The 21,371-nt window shown below is 41.9% G+C and overlaps 1 protein-coding gene across 6 annotated transcripts; it reads left to right on the top strand.

Annotated features, from left to right (window-relative positions):
- The first annotated feature begins 1,060 nt into the window (after positions 1-1,060).
- Positions 1,061-21,071, top strand: UBXN2A (UBX domain protein 2A). Of its 6 annotated transcripts, XM_064508344.1 has the most exons (8): positions 1,606-1,809; positions 2,507-2,633; positions 4,560-4,613; positions 6,338-6,473; positions 7,970-8,079; positions 9,639-9,779; positions 14,843-15,007; positions 17,634-21,071. In XM_064508344.1, exons 2-8 carry the CDS (start codon positions 2,509-2,511, stop codon positions 17,821-17,823), a joined length of 921 nt encoding a protein of 306 aa, XP_064364414.1. In that variant the 5' UTR covers positions 1,606-1,809; positions 2,507-2,508; the 3' UTR covers positions 17,824-21,071. The 6 variants fall into 6 exon arrangements, with proteins under 6 accessions (XP_064364413.1, XP_064364414.1, XP_025948114.2 ...); XM_064508343.1 differs by lacking the exons at positions 1,606-1,809; positions 2,507-2,633 and adding an exon at positions 1,061-1,485; XM_026092329.2 differs by lacking the exon at positions 2,507-2,633 and having other exon boundaries at positions 1,610-1,809.
- Positions 21,072-21,371: the final 300 nt, after the last annotated feature.

The raw sequence follows: 21,371 nt of genomic DNA, 5'->3' as shown, positions 1-21,371 counted from the left end.
GAAAAAAATAAAATCAGGGAGAACAGAATCTCAGAAATCTGTATTTTGAAAAGTGAGACATCTTATATTTTGCACCAAAATAAAAGGCAAACATCTTTCCTATTTTCAGAGAAGATTCAGAGGCATACGCTCTAATTAGATCTCATCCAGCTAAAGCTTCATGATTACTGCAAATTATCCTTCAAAAGGTTTAGTGGATTGTGATGAACACCACCACAAAGAAGAATAAATTATAACTGCCAAATTAAGGGCCGGATTTCACTCCTTTTGCTCACCTTCACTGACTGCGGTATTCAAGATCTTGTTTCAGTCTTTTTTTTGAAGAATATGATTTTAGTTATTCTGATGGATTGCAGAAACAGGTCCCAAATGAAGAAAACATTCAGTGAAATATTATCTTTGCTTTCAGAATTATCTTTGATCGCACTTGTTAATTCACAGCGGATCTCTTATTAATTAATGTGAATTAGCTAGTTGTGGCTGTTCAATTTAGGTTAATTCTAAATGTTTTACAAGCGCATCGCTAATTATCGAGAAACCTTATTAAAAAGCGTGCAGGTGTGAGCCGGGAATCACAGGAAATCACCGCTTTCGCTCACATTCAGCTCTGTATGCGCTTGCAGGCCCGGGCCGCCCGCCCGCCGTGTTTGGTTTGGATAGCTCCTGGCACCACCACCTCGCCAGATGCAGCGCAGGGCCACACAGCCCCGCACAAAGAGAGGAGGAGGCTCTTCCGAAGGCTGGGTGCTTCTCCCAAGATCCCACCCCACCTTCTCCTTTCTACCGTCCCCCGGGGGACACGGAGGCGCTGCCTCCCAGCCACCGCGCTTTTGTGCTCGGCACAAGGCCTCGGCACAGCCGCTTTTCAGATAGGCCAACGCTCGTCCCTAATTAATCCCCGCAGCGTAATGAGGCATTGCTCTTCTCCAAAGGGTCCAGCGCACGGCTGGAGGGACAAAGGGCTGGAGGCAGCTCCGCTGCGGCAGGGCCGAGGCGGGCGCGGGCCCCGCCAGGACACTGGGCCCATTCTCCGCCAGCGCGGCCCCGGCTGAAGGCAGCTTTGTGCGCCCGGCCCATGGCGAGGGCGAGGCGGGCACAGGGACAAACTGCGGCCTTTGTCCCCGGCGCCAGCCGAACGGCAAAACTGCCTCTGCAGCAAAACGCGTGGGCTGGGCAGGACCCCGTGGAGAAAAGAAAACCCAAAGGGAGACAACGAGGCGGCACAAAACGGCGCCGACGCCGCTGCGCAGCGAGGCCGCTGGAAGCCGCCCCGGCGACCCTGAACTGCGGCGCGGCCCAGCCGCCCCCCCGCGCCGCCCCACGCCATGGCGGCCGCCGCACCGCCCCTCGGGCGGGGAGAGGGGCCGGGCGGGGGCCCTTCCCCGCGCCGCCGGGGGCCGCGCGCGCGTGCGCGGTGAGGCGCGGGACGTTGGAGCGAGTTGGCGGCGCGGCGGCCGGTGCGTGGTGCGCGCTGCGGGGCCGCGGGTGAGTTGCTGCGGGGCCGCGGGGCGCTCTGCGCCGGGGCCAGGCGCCGTTCGCTGCGCTCCGGCCGCGGCCGGAACTTGTGTCCGGCTCCGCGGGGGGAGGGAGGGGGGCTGAGCCTCCGCGGGGCGGCCCGGGCCGCTGCTGAGGCCGCGGCGTCGCGTGGCGTGCGGAAGCCCCTCCGCGGGGGCCCCGCGGGGCCTGCGCCGGGAAACGTCCCGCGGAAGGAAGCCCTCGCCGAAAACCGGGAGCGTTTCCCCAAACGTGCGGTCCTCCCCGGCAGCCGGGCGGAAACGCTGGCACCGCGCGTTTTACCAGGGCGTATCGGTGAGGTCCAGGCTGTTAAATCAAATTCTCTTTTTCTTGTTTGTTTTTTGGGTTTTTTCTTCCTGCGTGCTTGCTGTCCGGCGGTCTCTTCGTCGCGTGGTGCAGTGTCGTTTTCAGTCGCAGTCGTAGCTTCTGGGTGCTGTGGCGATAGGGCGCTCTCTGCTCTAAATAACCTTCACTTCGGGAAGTTTCGTTTCTGCCAAAGTTAGCAGGCGCCTGTGGAGTGGGATGTTAAACCCGCTTTGGTTTCATATCCCGGTATTAAACCCGCTTTGGTTTCATATCCCGGCCCGTTGAAACAAGGAAAGCATCAGAGCTGACTTCTGATTTTCTTGGGTTTTTTCCTAGCATTGTAATCCCTGGGTAGGGGCTCTGTCGATGGCACACAAAAACATCGGCTGAAACTAAGACGTCGACCGCTGTGTACATGCGAGGTGCCGTCTCGCAGAGCTGGTGGGCCGAGGCCAGCGCGGGCCCGGCAGGCCCTGCCCTGGGAGCTGAGGAGGACGGGCTGAGGCAGGGGGAGCTGATCCCAGCCACCCTTGACAGATGTAGCTGCGGCGGGTGCTAACAGCTTCAGCTTTTCCCTTTAACTTCTTTAATTTCCCCCAGTGGAAAGTTTGCAATTCTCTGATACTGTTTATCGCAAGGGAAAAAACAATCTGCCCAAACTTCTGACACTTTGTTTGATATCTAGGGATGTCGGTCAGAAGCTGGCAAGAGAGTTTGTTTGTGCTGGTTGGATGGGCTTGTCGAGCCGAACTGCCTGCACTGCGGTGTTCATCCAGCAACCTCTGTCCATGCAAATCGCTGTTTCCTAACATGTGGGTTTGGAGGTTTTTTGGTCACAGAAAACATCAACGTGCTGCATAATCTGTCTTCTTTACCTTGATGTATGAATACAAACAATACTTTTAAACATAATTCCTGTTGTGTTTTAGCAGGGGAAGTGGCTCTCACAGCTGACCAGTTTTGAATAGCACTCCTGCACGTTTGAGGCTGGCCTAATGTAGCAAAAGAATTAATTTGAAGACCTGCTTCATTGTGTCTCTGTCTCTTTTAACAGCTCTGATGACAAGTCACAAAGCAATCAAGAAAAGCAGGTGGCTGAAAGTGGCTCTGATGCCTTTTGGGAGTTTAAATAGTGAAAGATTAGAAGAAATGCACATTAATGCAAAATGCTTTGTGCTGCAGTGTTAAAACTTAATTGGGAGAAGTTTAAGAAATATATTTCTTAAGCACTTTTAAATTCATTATACATACTTGATACTGAAAATCAATGTTTTCGAAGTGCAAGTGCAGAGATCAGATGTGGTTACAAGATCATCATGTACCTGCGCAAGGTTGCCCAAGTGTAATGTTCTGGCAGAGCACTTGTAAAAGCAGGAGGAAAAGAAAAAAGGCTGTACCACATCTGTGTGATATGTCAAAGATATACTAAACAGTGTTTTGACCTAATGCGTAACAGAACCAGTTAAATTGAAGGCTGCCTAAATTTTAAAACCTATGATGGTTGTATGGAATGAATGAATCTTTTTGGTTGTTATGGGGGGTTCTGAAGGCTTATCTGCATTTCTACAGAAAGTGTCTCACAAGGATTTAACTTTCAAACATGAAAGGATATCAAAACCAGCCTCCTGAGGAATATAAATTACTATGGAGTAACTGAATACTGAATGCCCGTATCTTCCCCCCCCCCCCCCACCAAGTGTTATAGTGAACGTTGTTTAACTTCTCCATCATTGTTAAATCAGATGGCAAGACTGTTTTTTATTTATTTTAGTCTTGCTGTGTATACTTCTTTTTCAGGAGTATGATGGGTGTCACTGCTTAATGACTACTTATAAATACTCATGCATAAAATGACGTAGTCCCAAATCCACCAGGAGCAGAGCATCTTCTGTATGACCTGTGCCAAGCAGTCCTCAGGAATAACTCTTTAAACACAGTTGCAGCTTAAAATATCTTTTCTCTTGCGGCCTTCTCAAATTTTACAGTGATATTTATTTTGTGGGTCTCTAGCTTTTTGTGACTTTCCATAACTTTTTTCAGAGAGCTCAGAAGTAAGTGTAACGAGATCAGTACGGCATTCTTTGTTCCTTTTGACTCAGCAGACTAATCTTGTAGTATATTTAGTCCTTGCAAATCCAGGATTTTCTTTCTAGCTAAATGGCAGACCAGAAATGGTAATGCACAGTATGCAGTTTCTGGGAGGCTGAACCCTCTCTGGTAGGGAGAGAGAAAATGAATCTGACAAATCTTGCAGCTTTGGATAACACGCACTATTAAACTGAAGGTCACTAGAATTCCTGCCTGCAGTGGCAATGCAGTTTTTCTGCAACTGTGATAGACAGTGTTGCCAAAAATCAGAGGAGTTTAAATCATACCCCCCAAAATAAGGAATGTGATCTTTTTTCCTCACTTAGCATAAGCATGGGCATATATTTTATATTTTCAGTTTACTGGTTTATTGTGGCATTTATTTTGTACATTTAGGAAAAAGTAATCTGCCTTTTGAATGTCTGAAACTGGTGCTTGGTTCATGTGTCATCAAATTAGAAACTGCAGGAAAGCAAAGAACCATCTGGAGTCTTTGGGTGTGTGTGGGGGGGTCAGATTTCTGGTTAAAAGTACTATCAACACAGGAAAAACTGTAAAGAGTATTTCAGCTTCAAAAATATGCCAAGTGTGCTAGGCATTTTGTCTGTCTGTTTTTTTTTCTTTTTTAACCATCTTCTTTCCATAATTAGGAAAAGCATCAGAATGAAAGAAGTGGACAATATAAAAACTGTGAAGGACGAATGGTGAGTGCTGCCCCCCCCCCACACACACCTTTTTCTCTCGCTTTCCTATTGCTGTTTGTGTGTCCCATCGTGACTTTTTAAACTTGCACATCTTTGAAACAGGTAAATTTTCAGCACTGTGAAGAATGTAACTGTTTTAGGGATGGTATCGGAGATGAGATTTGAATGAAATATCCAAGATTACAAGTTGAAATAGAATTAGTGAAGCGTTAATGAAAGAATTGATTTCAAGCTAGCATGTCTTCCGTTTGCTGGTTCCTCACTGCTTAAATAATACAGTTACAATAACTAATAGATCTGCCAAGGCAAACGTTTCTGTTGCTATTATTCTCCATAACTGAGTTCCTCTTCTATGATTAAACAGTGAAGGACATCTGTAATTAAAGTAAAAAGCATTCTTTGTTTGCCTTATGCACCTGCTCCACATAAACTGAAGTTTTCAAGAGGCAGATTTTTGTGCTTAAAGATTTTTTTCATACCTGGAATGTTTTCTAGATGCAAGAAGCTGCACAGACATTTTTACTTAAAATAGAAAGGCAGGCTTACAAATTGGAGGCCCACAGTGGGCTAGCACATTTAATGTGGAGGTGACAGGTTTTCAGTTATGTAAAGTGCAGTTAGTGCTTAGGTTAATGCTTCAAGTTTCTTTTGTTCTATTAGAAAATTAGAACAAGTACAGCATGCTGTGGAAACTTATTTCATGATGTCATTGAGATTATATTTTGTTTAAAGACGTTAATCTGTAGGGTTTCTTATTGGTACATAGAGGCAGTGCTAAGAATAATAGTTCCTTTTTATGCAAACATGTCTAATTACCATTCAAGTAAGCATTGTTCTTCTCAAATTTAATGCAGAGTTTTATGTAAAACTGTTTTCAAGAGCAAGGATTTTTTGAATTGTTTAAAATAGACTTTTCTGAATTTCCAATAGAAATAGCTCCTGCAATATTTATCAAAAGCTGCATAATCCTCTTACTATGCAGAGAAGATAAACTGAAAGACAGTCATTCATTCAGGTTGCGTATTTCTGTTTTGGTTGGTGAAAAGGTAATAAAGAAGTTGCTGTCACATATCCAATGTTCTATAAAAGACATGGATGATGCATCTTTTTTAATACTCTTCCAGTCTCCAAGATATTCAAATCTTTTATTGTATTTCTTCAACATGCTCAAGTGGTGTTGAGTCACTTGTTCTCAGGTTTCTCTAATGTACTTTCAAAGACAGTAGTGGTGGTTCCATGATGGTGGTGGGAATGGGAGGGCTTGGATGGGGGAGAAGTAAATGCTAGGGTAATTTTCTTGTACGTGGGTTTTGAAAATTATGGTAAAGGAAGTCACCCAAGATGTCATGAAAATGCTTTAAGGAAGGCTTTTCAGTGGTGTTTAATAAAATGTTTGGTTTGAATTAGAAATACGAATTGTCTAACTTCCATTCCTTGCTCTGATGCCAAGTTTAGAAGCTTCTACTTCACCTTTTCTATTGTCATTCTTTATATTGTGCTTCTGAAGTGCAAATAATAGACATCAGTTAGAGATTCATAAGCCTTTTCCCGAAAAGGCACAGTGCAAAGCTCTACCAGTGTTTTGTAACGACCAGGTTAAGTTGGGTGCAGGGGAACAAGCCCTTTGTACCTGTTGGTATTGAATTTCTAGGTTAACTGCTTCTGTTTTCTAATGTGTTTTCTGAGACAACAAGCTCATTTTTACTTAGATCTTTGTTTTGCAGGATGTGTAAATCTGGAACTGATGATCAGATTCTGAATGGTACAGATCAAAACTGTGACTATTTTGTAGATAACCTTTTTGAAGAAGCTCAGAAGGTTGGTGCTATATGTATGCCCACAGCTACAGTCAAGAATCAGGTAGGTGATGAAGAAAAACCACTCACATTTAACATGATAGCACTGCTGGCAGTACTCTGGAAAACATATGTAAGAATTGCATCAGTCTTATCCAGTCCACATGTAAAGACACACAGGAGTCAAACAGCAATAGGAAAAAATCTGTAGACTGTATAATCTATATAACTTATACTGGTATTGGCTCATGCACTTCTGCTTTATTGTTAAAGAGAATGGCTTGATCATGGGGTGCAAGTATGTTAGAAGTAACCACGAAATAAATTGTCATATGGAATTCTCCATCTAAAATTGTTTAAATAGTTGCAGCCTTTTGGGGCATAGGCATAGCCCAAATTTTTCCCTTGCTCTCATTTGTATAGTTGTGATAGTGGGATGTTTAGCATGGTTCTGTATCTCAGAAGATCTATCCTTTTCTGTTCCTGTTTTCCTGTTGCTCTCCAGAGGCTGGGAAGGGGCTGGAGAAATGGCCATGTCGAACAAAAATGTGAAGGAGAAATTTGGAGTGGACACTGTTGAAAACTGTGTTCATAGATCCCTGATTGAGCAGGGGAGAAAAGGAGAGTGGGGAGCAATACCATAAATCACTGTTCTGAAACAGTGTTCCACTAAGACTGTCAGGTACTACCAAGCCTAGTTCAAACTAATTTCCAGTTGAGGTGAATTCTGCATTTGCGTGTGCTTCATATGCCATACATGTGGCCATGTATCTGTCAAGACAATATAATTTCAGGAGTCAGACCTGGATGACCATATGCTTCTTCAAATGGCACAATGTAGAAATAGGAAAATTTCATCCCAGATCTATCCCTCTTGTTGAAGTTGGAGTGATTTCAGCGAACAGTGTGAAGGCTGCATGTTGAAGTAGTAAATGTTCTCTGGCAAAGATGGTGAATTACTGAGAATTTATTTTTTCATCTGCCTAACACCTGAAGTTTTTTGATATACCCAGGATTTCCAGGGTAACATAAAAGTACGACTATCTAAAAGTAAAATTTTCTGATAACTCTTCCTGCTTTTCCTGAGTTAAAGGCTTCTGCATGAATGCTTTTGATGCCCTGCCTTCAAAATGTCCTCCTGAATGGTCAGAGCAAGGCTCTACTCTAATAAACGCAGCTGGACTATGCTGGTAGTTGGTGTTCCAACACCAGATGTACGGGCTCTCAAATTAGAGCTCTTAAAGAGTTGCAGCAGGTTGGGATCTCTGAGCTTTTCTTTTGCTTCTGGGAGGAAGAAGTATTCCTGGCCTCACAAAGCACAGGGATGGGGGAAGGTTTATTTCTAACTCTGATTGACAGAAGATACTTGGGAATGTCACCCCTTGCAGTTGGCCCAGCGCCAACAGGCAGAGCAAAACAGATTATAAGTGAGCATTCTGTCAGTATTTTCAGTTTATGCAGTGGATGGATTTAAAAATATCTATTTAAAAACATAGGAGACTTGGTATATGAAGCTGCTCTTACATCAGTGATATAATGAGAATTGTTCTTATTTTACAGGTTGATATAATTATTAAACTTTGGAAAAACGGATTTACAGTAAATGATGGTGAACTTAGGAGCTACACTAATGTTGCAAACCAGCAGTTCTTGGACTCCATTAAAAAAGGGTACATGAGCTTTTGTGTATTGAGCCAGCCTGTGTTAATATGCTTTGGATAGCACTTTGCTCATGCTTTAAAGCTAGATGAATTTTGACATAGTTGCTTGGCTTTGCACTATGGTAGCACTGCAGGAGTGTAGGCCATGGCCTGTTTAAGTTCCTGCAGTGCTAATGGCCCTTCTAACATCAACAGGTTTGGTAGCTTTCCGCTGCAGTAGTGGTACGCTTGCTGATGAAATAGATTAAAGCAAGTGTTGGTAGGAGGCACAGCAGGTGCAGTATGAAATACAGAGTAAGTCAGAGTGCCTAATAACAGCTCCCACTCAAATGATACTTTGACTAACAAACTCGATCCGCAAGTGGTTGAGCACTTCTGTTTTTATGGCCTTTGTGTATTTTCCTGTTACAGATGAAAAACCTCCGTTAAATGGGCACAGTTGCTCCATGTTACAGAAGTTCTGATCAGCCTTCAATTTCTTTTTCTAGTGCAAACTTGTGATTTCCATCACTTGTGTGTATATTGCAATCTTTCCTTAATCCTACTGTTAACAACTGGCATGCTACTATAATCTCTTGTATTTAAAATAGCAGGTTGAATGTAGAAACTAGTGCATTTTTGAGCCTTTAATCTGTGGTGTTATCTTGCCCCATATGAACAGATTTTTACAGAGAATATAATTTGGTAATTCCTTTACATTTATGTGAAGTAATTAAGCCCTGTATTTTTAGTCTTCTCCATACTTTACTAGCCTTTCAAAAATGCTATTTTTATGCTATATTTTCCTCTATGGATGTCACCTATGTTGGTTGTGCAAGCAATGAACTGCTTTCTTTAAAATCCTTTACTTTCTTTGTTTGCATTAATCAAAGACAAATTTGCCACCTCCCTTCCACTGTTTGCTTGTGGAGATGCTAAGTAATTACAAGATGGTTCCTGAATAACTGTTGATGGTGGAGAAGCACCCAGTACAGTCCATGTACCAACTAAGTACCACCACCCAAAAATGTAGTATCTGCATCAGAGCTCCTATGTGAAGGCACTGCTGTGTTCTGCTTAGTGCAAGTAACACATCACCAAAGTGATACTATTTCCCGGAACAGTGTAGCTATTAGTGGTGATATTTTGAAAAGCTGAAATTCATGTTTATCTGTAATTAAACACATGTGTTTCTAAACTGAGTTTTTCTCTGTAAAAGTGTGTTTTCTTTTATTTTACTATGGCAATTAAAAAACTGAACCTACTGCAGCTGTGCCTGGTAATACTAAACTTTTCGCACATTATGTGGGGGGGTTTTTTGGTGTGATAACTGCTGAGTGAACTTGAACATCCTTCAGCAGTTCTCATGCTCTGTTTTTTATTATTCACTTTCTAGTTGATGTGCAGTTCAGGAGTTTGAAGTTGTATGACATGCACTCAGTATAGCTTTTAATAAATACTTTTACTTATGAGTTTAAAAACATATACTCCTTATGAGGATAAACATAAGTTAGATATTAATTATTGATCTATTTTGTGTACTGAAAACTGTATCATAGTTCTTTTGTGATATGCATTTTTTCCTTAAGGGAACTGCCTTTTGAGCTACGAAAAATTTTTGATAAGGAGGAGGTAGATGTGAAAGTGGAAGATAAGAAAGATGAGGTGTATTTATCATCAAAAAAGCCGATGTTTCATCCCTTTTCTGGACATGGTTACAGATTAGGAAGGTGAGTAGTCTGACATGATCTGTGATTGAGGACTTGAAGCAAACTATACCTACAGTAATGGGTTATACGATAATTCAGGTTGGAAGGGACCTCAGGAGGTCTCCAGCCAACCTTCTGCTCAAAGCAGGGTCAGCTATGGGTGGGGTCAGCTGAGATTGTTCGGGGTTTTATCCAGTCAGGTCTTGAAAACCTCCGAGGACAGTGACTGCACAATCTCTCTGGACAACCTGCTCCAATGTAGGACCGTCCTCATGGGGGGAAAAAATTATCTTTATATCCAGTCTGAACTTCCTTTGTTTCCCTTTATGTCCATTGTCTCTTGTGGCTCCCTCCTCTTGATGACCTCCTTGTGGGTACTGATATGGTGCTGTTAGGGGCCCCAAAGCAGTCTCCCACCCAGGCTGAGTAAGCCCATCTTCCCCAGCTTCTCTTCACAGGGCAAGCGCTCCAGCCCTAATCCCCTTGGTGGCCCTCTGCTGAACTTGCTCCAGTTTGTCTTTTACTGGGGACAAAATTGTGATGCTGTATCTAGATGTGGTCAAATCAGTGCTGAATAGAGGGGGCCATTGGTTCCCCAGATCTGCTGCCTGTGCCCTTGTTAATACAGCCAGGATACTGTTGGACCCCTCTGCTCAAAATCTAAACATTAGCAGTACTTTCTCCAAGTGCTGTTTCCTGTTGAAAGACTTTCACTCTTCTATTCTTAAAGTTAACAGAAAAGAACCTTTAAAACTGTATGTACAATATTTTGTGTGAGAAAAGGGGAATATGACAGTCTCATAAAAGGAACTGTGTAAGTAAGAGGATATTTTGCATTCTATTAGAATTCTTTAGTATTCTGCCATATGTTTATTGCAGTAACTTTTTAGCATGTTATACTGATTCCACCCTCCTTTATTATTCCATGCCTCTCTTATGGGTGGAGAGGGCCAACCACTAATGCCAATGCTAAAACTGGACTTGATTTATTACTGAACGGCACTGTGTTTTGGAAGGCTGTTGTAGAGGGGCAAGCCAAGAGTTCTCAAGCCAGTCCCTGTGATGTTGCTTACTCCTGCCAAATGATCTTCACGTATCCCTGTCATGTAACACTTGTGCGCTTTTAAAAGCAGACTTCAGCTTAGGGAACAGAACATATTCAGTCCGTGAGCAAGAATCTCCAGGAAACCTTCAGATGTGGGACTACCTCGTGACCCTGCAGATTGGGCCTAGTAGACTCTGTGGAAACTTCAGGTGAACAGCTTGTTTTGACTAAGTGGAGAGGGCTTGCTGCTGAGACCCAGCGCTGGTGGGGAAGGCAGGCATGACCTGGGTAGGAAATGACAAGGAGGGGAGAAGATGGTAATGTGCAGAGTAAGAGACTAACATGGCAAAGAGTGAGTGGTTCCAGGCTGCCTTAGAGAAACCGGTATCTGTTTCATCAGAAAGTAGTGTATCGCACAGTCCATTCAGTTGCTATATGCCTGGGTAGATAAGGTCAGTAGAGAAAAGCTTCCCATGAGGGGCAGATAAGGTGAGATGAGATGTTGCAAGTCTTGCTTTTGGTAGCAGCAAAATTCTGAGCAAACAAGGGTCAAGAATTTAATATCTCATCTACAAGTAGACAGGTATATAGGAAAAGCAAAAAGAGATCTATAAATGTGCTGGGTTTCTGCTGCTGACTTCAGTACTAAATGGCAGGTTGTTCAGTTGCTTGTCCTGCTCTGTCATGCCTACAGCAAGTAATGATCTTGCTTCCCAGTAGGCAAGATAGATTCTGGAAACATGCTATTCCATGAATTTCAATTGGCTGGTTTTGTACACTGAGATGTCTTACAACTTGCTCAGCATATTTGTTCGTTATAGGCTGGATAAAATGCTTTCTCTCCTCGCCCCCCTCCCTCTCATTGTTGCCATTCTACTCAGTGATATGTTATCAGAACCTTTTTCTTTAAAGACTAGTAAATATTTTTGCTGGTGTGGGGAAACGAGCCAAAAGTGCTCTGACTCCCTAAACTGTTGCTTGCTTCCTGATTTTAATAAATGTCCATTACATGCAAATGCTGCTCTTTCAGCAGAAAAGCTTTGTGGGGAAACAGTAGTATTGACTAGTTATAACAAAACAGCTGTAGAACTCGCTTTACACGTTTGCATTTGTCTGCTTCAGTTTATGAGCTAGATAAAATTCTGTTTATCAATTCAACTTTTTTTTAAGTAGTCCCTATAGATTTCCTGCCAGTGTTCCTAGATGGATGGATTATGTGGGCGAATGAGCTTTGTAGTACTTAAATGAATCACTCTGTGGACTGGGTCATTTTAAGTTCTGTTTGAGGAAAGGTAGAGGAACTAGAACTAATTTATATACATGTAAAACTCAGACAAGTTTAATCATTTCCCCCTATGTTATACGGAGGAAACAGGTGAAGCCTATTAGACTCTCCTAACATACCTGATGAATCTGTATAACTAAAGGGTATATTTCTCCTGTTTTATCCACCTCTGCTCAACTGCATTTAATGGTTTGTGGCTATAACAAGATTCACAACCACTTTTTTCTATTAAGCTTGACTATACAGTTTAAAGTCTACCTCAGAAGCATGTTAATCAAAATATTGACTGAAAGCCCTTGTAGCAAAGTGGACTTGCTCAGTAGGGTAAAACAGTGCGTCTGAAGCTTCTTAACTCTTAGTCTGGGTAAGGCACAATACTCTTGGGCTTTTTCTTTTCTGATAATTGAGTGGAGATTCTTATGTCTCTTTGATCTTTAGTTTATAAGATTATCAAAAGAAGATGTAAAAGGAGTAAGTAAGCCTTTAAAAGGGATGATGCTACTTTGAAGTCAGGATCATAGGAGACTTACCTTCTTGGTTTGTGGCTTTAGTCAAAGCTCCCACCACTAGATGGCTTTATCTGTCAGCTCTAAAAGAGCAAAGCTATTAAGTATAGAAGCATTTTAAACCTTGGTGAATATAGCTCTTCTAACTTTTCCTTGCAGCTTAGTTTAACTTGTTGGCTTCAGTTTTATTCCACGTATACTTGCTAATAAAAGGATCCTCTCAGGCACCTCATAAAAATTTCTGAGATGTGAACATGAAATAGGAGATTTGGTCTGAGAATTATACCAAAATTTATATCTATTTAAGACAGTTCTCTGAACTACCACTGTGGTTGATGGGGGTAAAATGTAATTCAACCCAACCTAAAGTAGACACCTGGCAGCTGCGCAGTTGACTAGCTCTCTAGCCTCTACTGTATTAGAGACAAGTAGCTTGCACATGAATGCCTACACTTCAGTGTCTCGTTCTGGAACTGAACCTCGCTGATCAATTGGCCAACTAAAGCTGATCATTGCTGGGCTTAAGTATGACTTAGACATTTTATTTCTTCTGTTCCCAACATTTGACATCATCTTCCTGGTCTTCAAGCCTGCTTTCCAGGTCCAGAGGACCACTAGGGTTTATTGGATGTTGGGGTTGAAAAAGAACAGAAGCAAAGAAGAAATATGGGTGTGAACTAAGTAGATCAGTAGAGGCAGGTGGCTAATAAGTTACCTATTGTTGGAGTACCAGAATGTTTTCCAGATGTGCCTCTTGGAATCTGTTGATTTCTGCTTCTTGCTCCCCAGCTGATTTCTGTATAATGCAAAGCAGTGAATTCTGTGCTCCTTTTGTGCCTCCAGTCCCAGTGATCATCTCTTATCACTCACTTGGGAATGAGATTCCTTGGTTCTCATTCTTTTTGCACAGCTTCAATGGAAGAAATTAGAAGTGCCTCTATTCTCCTCTGACAGCCTAGAAATTAGGGTGCTTACCTAGACAGTGGATGATTCTGAAATACCTTTTTTTGAAATACCTCAGCCTGAGAAGGACATGAGCCCAAGAGTCCAACTTTCTTAATGATTTAGTCTTTGTTAAAGGCTAAGTCATTAGTCTTTGTTTTTTTAATGAAAAAGTGGCGGTGTTTTTTCTGCTTTGATTAAACTAGCAAACCTACAGGAGCATAAGGATGTAATGCTGGGGTTTGTTTGTGAAGCAGATGTAATAGTTTTAAGAACTGTTATTCTATGGCCATTTGTTACTGACTCCTCACTCAAGGAACAGTAACGGATAATTTTCAGTGCAAAGGGAAAACTCTCCCTGAAACCACTGTGAAGCACTCATGTAGTCAGTGACCATGGCTGAGCAGAGAGAAGAAACGGCAACTCCTTAAATCACTGCTATTGTTTTGCAGGCAAACATCTGGTTGTACTTATGTACGCTGAGGGTATGCCCATTGGATCAGGCCTTACTGATGACTTAAACAGTACATGGCAAACAAGCTTAGTCTTGTAGTGCTAAGCTTTAGACATCTCTTCAGAATCAAAATTTTTGCCAGTAAATATCCCTAGATTCTTCCCCCCCCCCCCCCCCCCCGAACCATGTACTTGGACTGAGGTCCCTGTATTCCAGCAAGTCCTTCTGTGGGCCTTATGGGAGGCTCAGCTATCAAAAGCGCCTTGGAAACCAAAATCCAAGTACTGTGTGCATCAGCCTGCATTTTCAGATTAAGTCAGTTCCTCTGACAGATAAATAGTGGCTCTAGTGGAAAGATAATGGCTCTAAACTGAAATAGATGATGCTGGGGTCTAAATCAAAGCTAACAACATTCAGTTAAATTGAATTACTCTAATCAGTTACAGTGAAAATTAACATTGAATATGCAAATCTGATAGTTTCACTATCAAACTAGTTTCACCTGTGTGATTAGAGTACAAAAGATGAATGAAGAATCTTCAAACCCTTTTACTTCTGTTGTGTGTTTGTTTTTAATCCTTGGGTATTTTTCCCCTCCACCTTGTAAAAACGCTTTCCGTGAACAAACTGAAACTCTTTAGTATGTTGTAGTCTTCAAGAGAAAATACTGACATGTAAAAAATATGGCAAAAAATCCAACATCTGTGTGAATATACCTATACTTGTTTAAAAAAAAAAGTCATCAATGCAGCCTGACTCAGAGTAGAAACCTCCAGAAGCAGAGGTGTGAATGGAGGTTCAAGCTTACAGGTGACCTCAGAAGGCATAATCTTGTATGGCTTTTCTTTTCAGTGCAACTCCAAGGATAATTTCTAAAGTGAGAGATGATCACCAAGAAGCTGACAACAAAAGACCTCTTCCTTTAGTACCCTTGAATGATTTGGAACCTATCACCAGCGTCCAGATCTGGTTAGCTGATGGGAAAAGGATAGTTCAAAAATTCAATGTTTCTCACAGGTAAGATTTATTTTAGCACTGTCCTGTGCGTTTGCATCAGAACTATTTATCCTGTGAGTGTACGCACAATAGGTTCTAAATTCTGTGAGTAATAATTATGCCCCCCATGACCACCAGTTCACTTAACATTGGATAGCTGTTCAGCTGTATCTAGAATATTTCATCTCAAATGTTTTAAGAAACTGATCAATTTTCAGTTGACAGGAGGGGAGCGTAAGAGGAACTTGGAGTGACGTTAATTAGCTAGTTTGTAACTGTAGTTGAAAATCTGCCCAGGAAATCTTAGGGCTTCCTTGTAGCTTATTGCAAGCTAAGGTGTATATATTGCTCATTACCGGAGGAGGCAGTGCAGCAGAATTCTTGCACAGCTTTCAGGACGACAGATATCTCACAAAATAACTACATCTGGAGCAGATCACTTAAGAAAAAAAAAAGGGGGGGGGGGAGCTAGTCATTGAGTGTAGAGTGCACCACAGATGTTGAGTTTTAGCAACATCCCTTCCAGCATGCAAAGGGAGCTGGAGGATGTGACTTAGATTTGAGCCAGAGGAACCTCAAAGGAGGGACAGAGTCAGTGCATTAAGCAGGGGAGGTTATTCACCTACATGTCAGCCTTGTCAGCAAGGACAGAATAGAATGCATCTAGTATATTTAATTCTCATTATTGAAACTTCCATTTCCCCAAAGAGGCTTATAAATGGGGATAAAGTCAGAAAGTGTCGCCATAGCATATGTATGCTGGAACTTTGGGAAGGTGGGATTAATGATTTAGATTGTAGAACTACTGTCTTTAAAGACCTTTCTCAAATTTGTCATTTGCTGCCCCAGTACTGCACAGCCACGTAATATTGAAACTACATGTTGCCTGTGCTGCTCTCTGAAGCAATTGAAAGTGAACATAGGTTTAACACCATTTCGGCTGCTGTTATGTAAACTGGTCAGAAGGAAAGCTTAGCGTTGCAGACTAATGATTGCAACTTTTTTTTCCTTGAATAGTACTACTGTGTTACTGTTATCTCTAGAGGCCTGAGGTATGAACTGAAGCACTGTGTGATGTACTGCTGCAGGGTCAGTTGCTATTTTGATTATAAATGCATTAGTAGATGCCTTACTACCTTTATTATTCCAGGTTTGCTTTTGTCTTCATGGTAAATAATTGTGTGAACAGCTGTTAAGTGCTCTTGGAGAAAACAAGTCTGACATAAGCTGCCTTGCTGATGTGATGCTCTTTTCAGAAAAGGCTTACAAAGAGTATTCCATGATAGCATATATTCTTGCCTCAGGACCATCATGTTTCTGGGCTGCATGTAGTATGTGTCTATGGCCTAATAAGAAATAGGGGGAAATCCTTGTAGGGTATAGAATCTTAAGTATTATGCTTGCAAGTATGGCAGTAATATACTCTTTTCAGTGGGAGAAGCAGAAAACAGTCAACCATATAACCTGTAGTATATATGTTGCAGTGCCCAGGCAAAGGGTAAAATGATTACTTGTGCCCTTTCATAGGTGGAATGTGTATATTCCACTGTAACTCATACTTTGGATGAGTTTAATACTGATGAAAGCATGGGAGCAAACGTGCAGGTAGCATTGCAATATTGCAGTATGGGGAATTGAGGCGATCACCAGAGTGAAACTACTAGCAGAGCAGTTCTGTGGGGATAGCACCCACGCAGCTAGGTCGCAAATCCAATTGTGTCCCTTCTCGAGCACTTGCCAAGTTACTGTGACCTTGGAGCGTGGGAACCTAGAAAGGGACTTGCTCGTCCTAAAGTGGATATCTTAAGGCTAATCACCTGAATTTCTCTCGAGACTTGATAAGCTTTGACTGCAGGCAGACACCTGTAAGCCTAAGTGCCTAACCAAAAATTAAATCTTGCTCCAGTTAGTTCAGGCAGTAGGCTTCTAAGACCAAGTACTGTTTCTTGACTGAGGCCTGTATGCACAGGAATTAGACACTGGGTGTACCTGTCCTACTAAGCGTGGCCAAGGCATAGGAACTCGGTCATCCGTGCTGCTAAACTGTTAGAGTAGCTTTCATCTGGACCATCTAGCATTCTCCCAAGCAATACTCAAACTTGGTTCAGGAGTCAGCCCATGGACCATTCCCTGTAGGCAATAAACTCTGGGAGCTACCTGACTCATGGGGGAGAGGAAGGATGAATTTAATAATTTGCCTGTGGCCAGACTCAGCCAGTTGGCCTCAGGGCCAGAGAATGGGCATGGACACTGCACACTAGAGACTTGCTTATTCTAGCTCATGGTTATAGAGACTTCAGATAAGAGCTCTGCCAGCTGTTGAGAAATGGGGGCTTGTAAAACTACTGTGTGAGCCACAGTGAAACAGCTGGGTACCTGGAGCAACATGCACTCATCTTTTCCCCTTGGGATGGCCCTAAGAACATGTGGACCTTGGTCCTCCCTCTCAAGTGGTCCAGGCACTTCAGGATACCCCTTCTCTATTCCTCCACGTCTCTCCCTTCCGTGGTTTATCATAAACCTGGGCCATGAGCTGCTGTGTGAAATGGGTGTCTCATTCTGTTCTTGGGGTGGCTCTGTGTATTGTGTGTATGTTCAGTGTTGGGATTTGAGCACTTAATGACGAGTTTTCTTTTTCTCTTCTCAGAATAAGCCATGTCAGAGACTTCATAACAAAATATCAAGGATCAGAGGGAAGGGTTCCCTTTACGCTGACTACTTCTCTGCCCTTTCAAGAGCTGCGGGATGAGACACTCACACTAGAAGAAGCAAAGCTGCAAAATGCTGTTGTTGTTCAGAGACTTCAGAAAACAACTGAGCCTTTCAGACAGTCATAGTGAAAAAGCACCTGAGAGAGATTGTAAAAGTGCTGCTACATCTAAAGGACATCTCAAGAATGAGCAAAACAACGCAATCAAAAGCATGAGAACAAATTAGATTTTAACTGGCTAAAAGCTGCACACAGACAAAACTAGACAAAACCAAAAACGTAACCAGCAATATCTGGATGCACTATGATCCTCACATAGCTGCACTCTTAGTGAAAAGTGTGCTGTGCTGTAATTGGCTATAATAGAAGTATTTTCTACTCATTTCTGTGGTCAGAGCCTGGCTATAATGTAGCAGAGGTAACTGTACAACAGGGTCCTCCTTAGAATTTCCTTAGGTAGAAAGCTTGGCTATCCTGTTCCTTAAGGATTGTCTAGGTGAAATGGTACTATAAGACTTTACTACTACTAATAGCACCTTGTAAGGAAAACATTATTTATTTTTGCACTTTGGACTGAAATGAAACTAAACTGGCTGGTTTCACTTACTTTTCAGTGTAAGCTGCTTCAGTTTGCATTCTTAACACTAGGCAACAGATGCTTGCAGGGAAGCTCACATTTGAACTCTTCAGTAACTTGAAAATATTCTTCAATATTAGTATCTTTAGGATTTAACTTCTACGGTGCGAAAGTTCATCAAGTTTTCACATGGTAGGTGCATGTGTGAGAAGATTGAAATGAGGTAGTCTGGTGCATGCTGCATATGAAGTGCCTCAAAGTAAGGCATTTTTTTACTAATGGTTGAAGTGGTTTCTGCCTCTTGTTCTGCCACAGGTGTCTTACAGGGTGATGTTAAACTACCTAATTCACTAGAAAGAATAGAGATCCACTGTTAGCCTTTTTTCACGTAAGCTTCAGTTTTTCTGGAGTTTACAGGAGTAGTGGCTTAGAGCAATACAGTTGTTTCTGTATTATATATCCATTTCTGTCCTGAACCAGCAAGCTGGGGGGTGCAATGAGTGCATGTGCCCATGTTTCAGAGATGTTTAAAATATTTATTTGAAAGTCAAGGTTTCTCCCTCCCTATCACCCCCTCCCTTTTCATTCACGTCTGATTTCACCATTCATGTTTTTGGGGCATAGGATTTGGAGCCAACCACTCTGTATTTTGCTGAAGGAGAAATCAACATAAGGACTAAATATCCTGAGTATTGTATTAGCTTTTCTTGCCAACTGTAGAGCAAAGTAGCACACGGGTTTGTGAATGGAACTGGAGTCTCTGGATAAGACTCTACTTGGGGCCTTCAATGCACAGTAACTAGTTTATGCTGCCTGCACAAATGTTGTCATACTTCCTCTGCATGGCTAACTGGAAGATGGGTTTGCGGTTTCCTAGTTTTGTTTTAAATAGAAGATGACTTGTTGGAGTGACTTGAATTCTTTCTAAAACTCCTGTTACTTCAAACAAGGCACACACTTAATTCATCACATTGTAAAACTGTCTGTTTTGCTTTGGCATCTCTCCTTGTCCATATTACGGCAATCAGTGAAAGTCAACTGCAAAAATATCTATTCAGTGTAGTCAAAAAGCAAATCTCTGAAAACTATGCAGTTCTTAACAGAGTTTATAGCAGTGAAAACAGCTGCTGTGTCATTCAGCTTTATGTAGCAAATAATACGACTAAATTTTGATTGCTCTTAGGCTGACTCCTCTATTATACGAAAGGCCTGACAGATCTCTAGTAGTAGGACTGTGGGTGCAGTCAAATACACTAGTAAAACTGAAGAGACAAATCATGTAGAGATGCAGCTCCAGTTCTTAGTTTGCAGAGCTTCCTGAACAGTGAATTTTATGATCCAATGTTTTTGAATTAGTTTTAACGTAAAACTAAGTATGGGAAAACCATACATGCTTGATTGTAAGTTCAATGTTCTTATCTAGAAGGTGCATGAAATCTCAAAGTAGCAGTGTACTACTCCTGCATGTGCAACATAGGAATTTAGTGGAAAAAAAAAGTGTAAAATTCAGTGAAATTGGGGGGAAAAAATCAAGTTTTAAGGTAGGTAAAGCAGGTTTGCTTGTTATCACAAGATCATGTTTTTGGAAAGGAGTAGTTAAGTATTTAATAGCATTCATTCATGTCTGCTATCGATATTTAAGAGACTGGATAGCTTGATTCTATTTAGCTATGTATTGTGCTTTACTCAACTGTTTATGGCTGCAACTTTTGTAGACTCGAGTGTGTTTGTAGTCTGAAAGTGTCATGTGAGTAGAGTACAATTAAGATCTTAATTGTAATACAAAATGAGATCAATTCTTTAAAAAGTCAAAGTAGTACTGACTGCCTAATCCCATGTCAGACTAGAAAGTGCCTTTAAAAAAAAAAGGCAACAGGCTATGATTAGATAACTTATTTCCTAATTTGGAGAAAATGTGGAAGAGCCCTGTACTCTTTCCAAACAGCTAGCTGGTTTCTGGTCAACTTGTAAAGGCAGATTACCTATCTGTAGTGTCTGAACGATATAATCTGTTGCTTAGTGCTGTAGGCAACTATTGTGCATTGGTCAAACACCATTAAAACCGGCTTGATCAATGCTTAAGTCTGTAAAGCACAAATATGTTTTGGGTTAATCATTGTTTCTTCACAAGCCATTGCTGGTTTTGCGTGTAAGTAAATCTAGTGCCTTAACATAATTTACAGCAATTAAAATAGCCTATTAAAGAACAAAAAATGAAAATGTTTTCCTAGTACAGAAACATAGGCAAATGTAAGTAAGAAACAGAAATTTAACATGTTGTATGTTGTGTGAAGAAAAGGGAGAAACTTTGGTCTTGAACTTGAATGTTTCCTGTTCTGAAATTAAACGTGCTCAACTTGTTTAGCTTAGTATTTAGAAGAAATCATGTTTTGGGACTGACTGAGCTTCACCTCTGCTTCTAAGTCCACATATCCTTGGCCTGTAGGACCCCTTGTAGCCTAAAAGCTTCGGTGGGTTCTAAATAAGACCTGTCAAAGCCACAGTTTCAGTTTTGCATTGAAGGTCTGTTTTTAAAAACCCATCAAACAAAAGCAAGAAAAAAATGCAGCTACGATGTCATGCTAGAATGAGAACCTTTTTCATGCCACATCAGATTTTGCGAACTTGTTAAAATGATTCTCGTCAAATAAGGCTGCAAAGGGTTCGAATATTAATGTTGCAGTGGCTTATTTTGTGGTGGCTATCCCATACCCACCAAGAGACTGTGTTGGATAATGAACTGTGATACTGTTAATACTAACGAAGTATTAAAGCTCTGTGAGTCCATCTACCAGAAAGCGTTGTGCGAACAGATTAGCCATCATCTTCCCAAGACGGGCAGGTGGCGGAGTCCTGGTGTGTGCGTTGCTTTGTTTAAACCCTCTTCGGCCATCTCACTGTTGAAAGAATTCATAGTTCAAAATGCATGGAAGTTTTTGTTTTTACATCTGAGATGGAGACGTTTCTCCTGCGGGCAGCGTGGTGGCAGCTGCGGGGGCCCAGCACGAGTAGATGCGGCGGCGCACAGGGCCCTTGAGGGTAGCCGCAGCAGCTCCTTTCCCCAGGGTTTCAAACGCGGCCTTTGGTGACCTGATGGC

This window comes from Dromaius novaehollandiae, chromosome 3, assembly GCF_036370855.1.
Source record: "Dromaius novaehollandiae isolate bDroNov1 chromosome 3, bDroNov1.hap1, whole genome shotgun sequence".
Lineage (NCBI taxonomy): Eukaryota > Metazoa > Chordata > Aves > Casuariiformes > Dromaiidae > Dromaius > Dromaius novaehollandiae.
The sequence above is the reverse complement of the archived record's forward strand: the minus strand, read 5'-3'. Positions and strand labels throughout refer to the sequence as shown.

Bases quoted from the DNA above. Each gene is read 5' to 3' on its own strand.
- UBXN2A (XM_064508343.1), top strand. From the start codon at position 1,076: ATGGCGAGGGCGAGGCGGGCACAGGGACAAACTGCGGCCTTTGTCCCC. The intron at 8,080-9,638 runs GTACATGAGCTT...TTTTTCCTTAAG, and splicing joins TTGGACTCCATTAAAAAAGG to GGAACTGCCTTTTGAGCTAC. The intron at 9,780-14,842 runs GTGAGTAGTCTG...TTTTCTTTTCAG, and splicing joins CATGGTTACAGATTAGGAAG to TGCAACTCCAAGGATAATTT.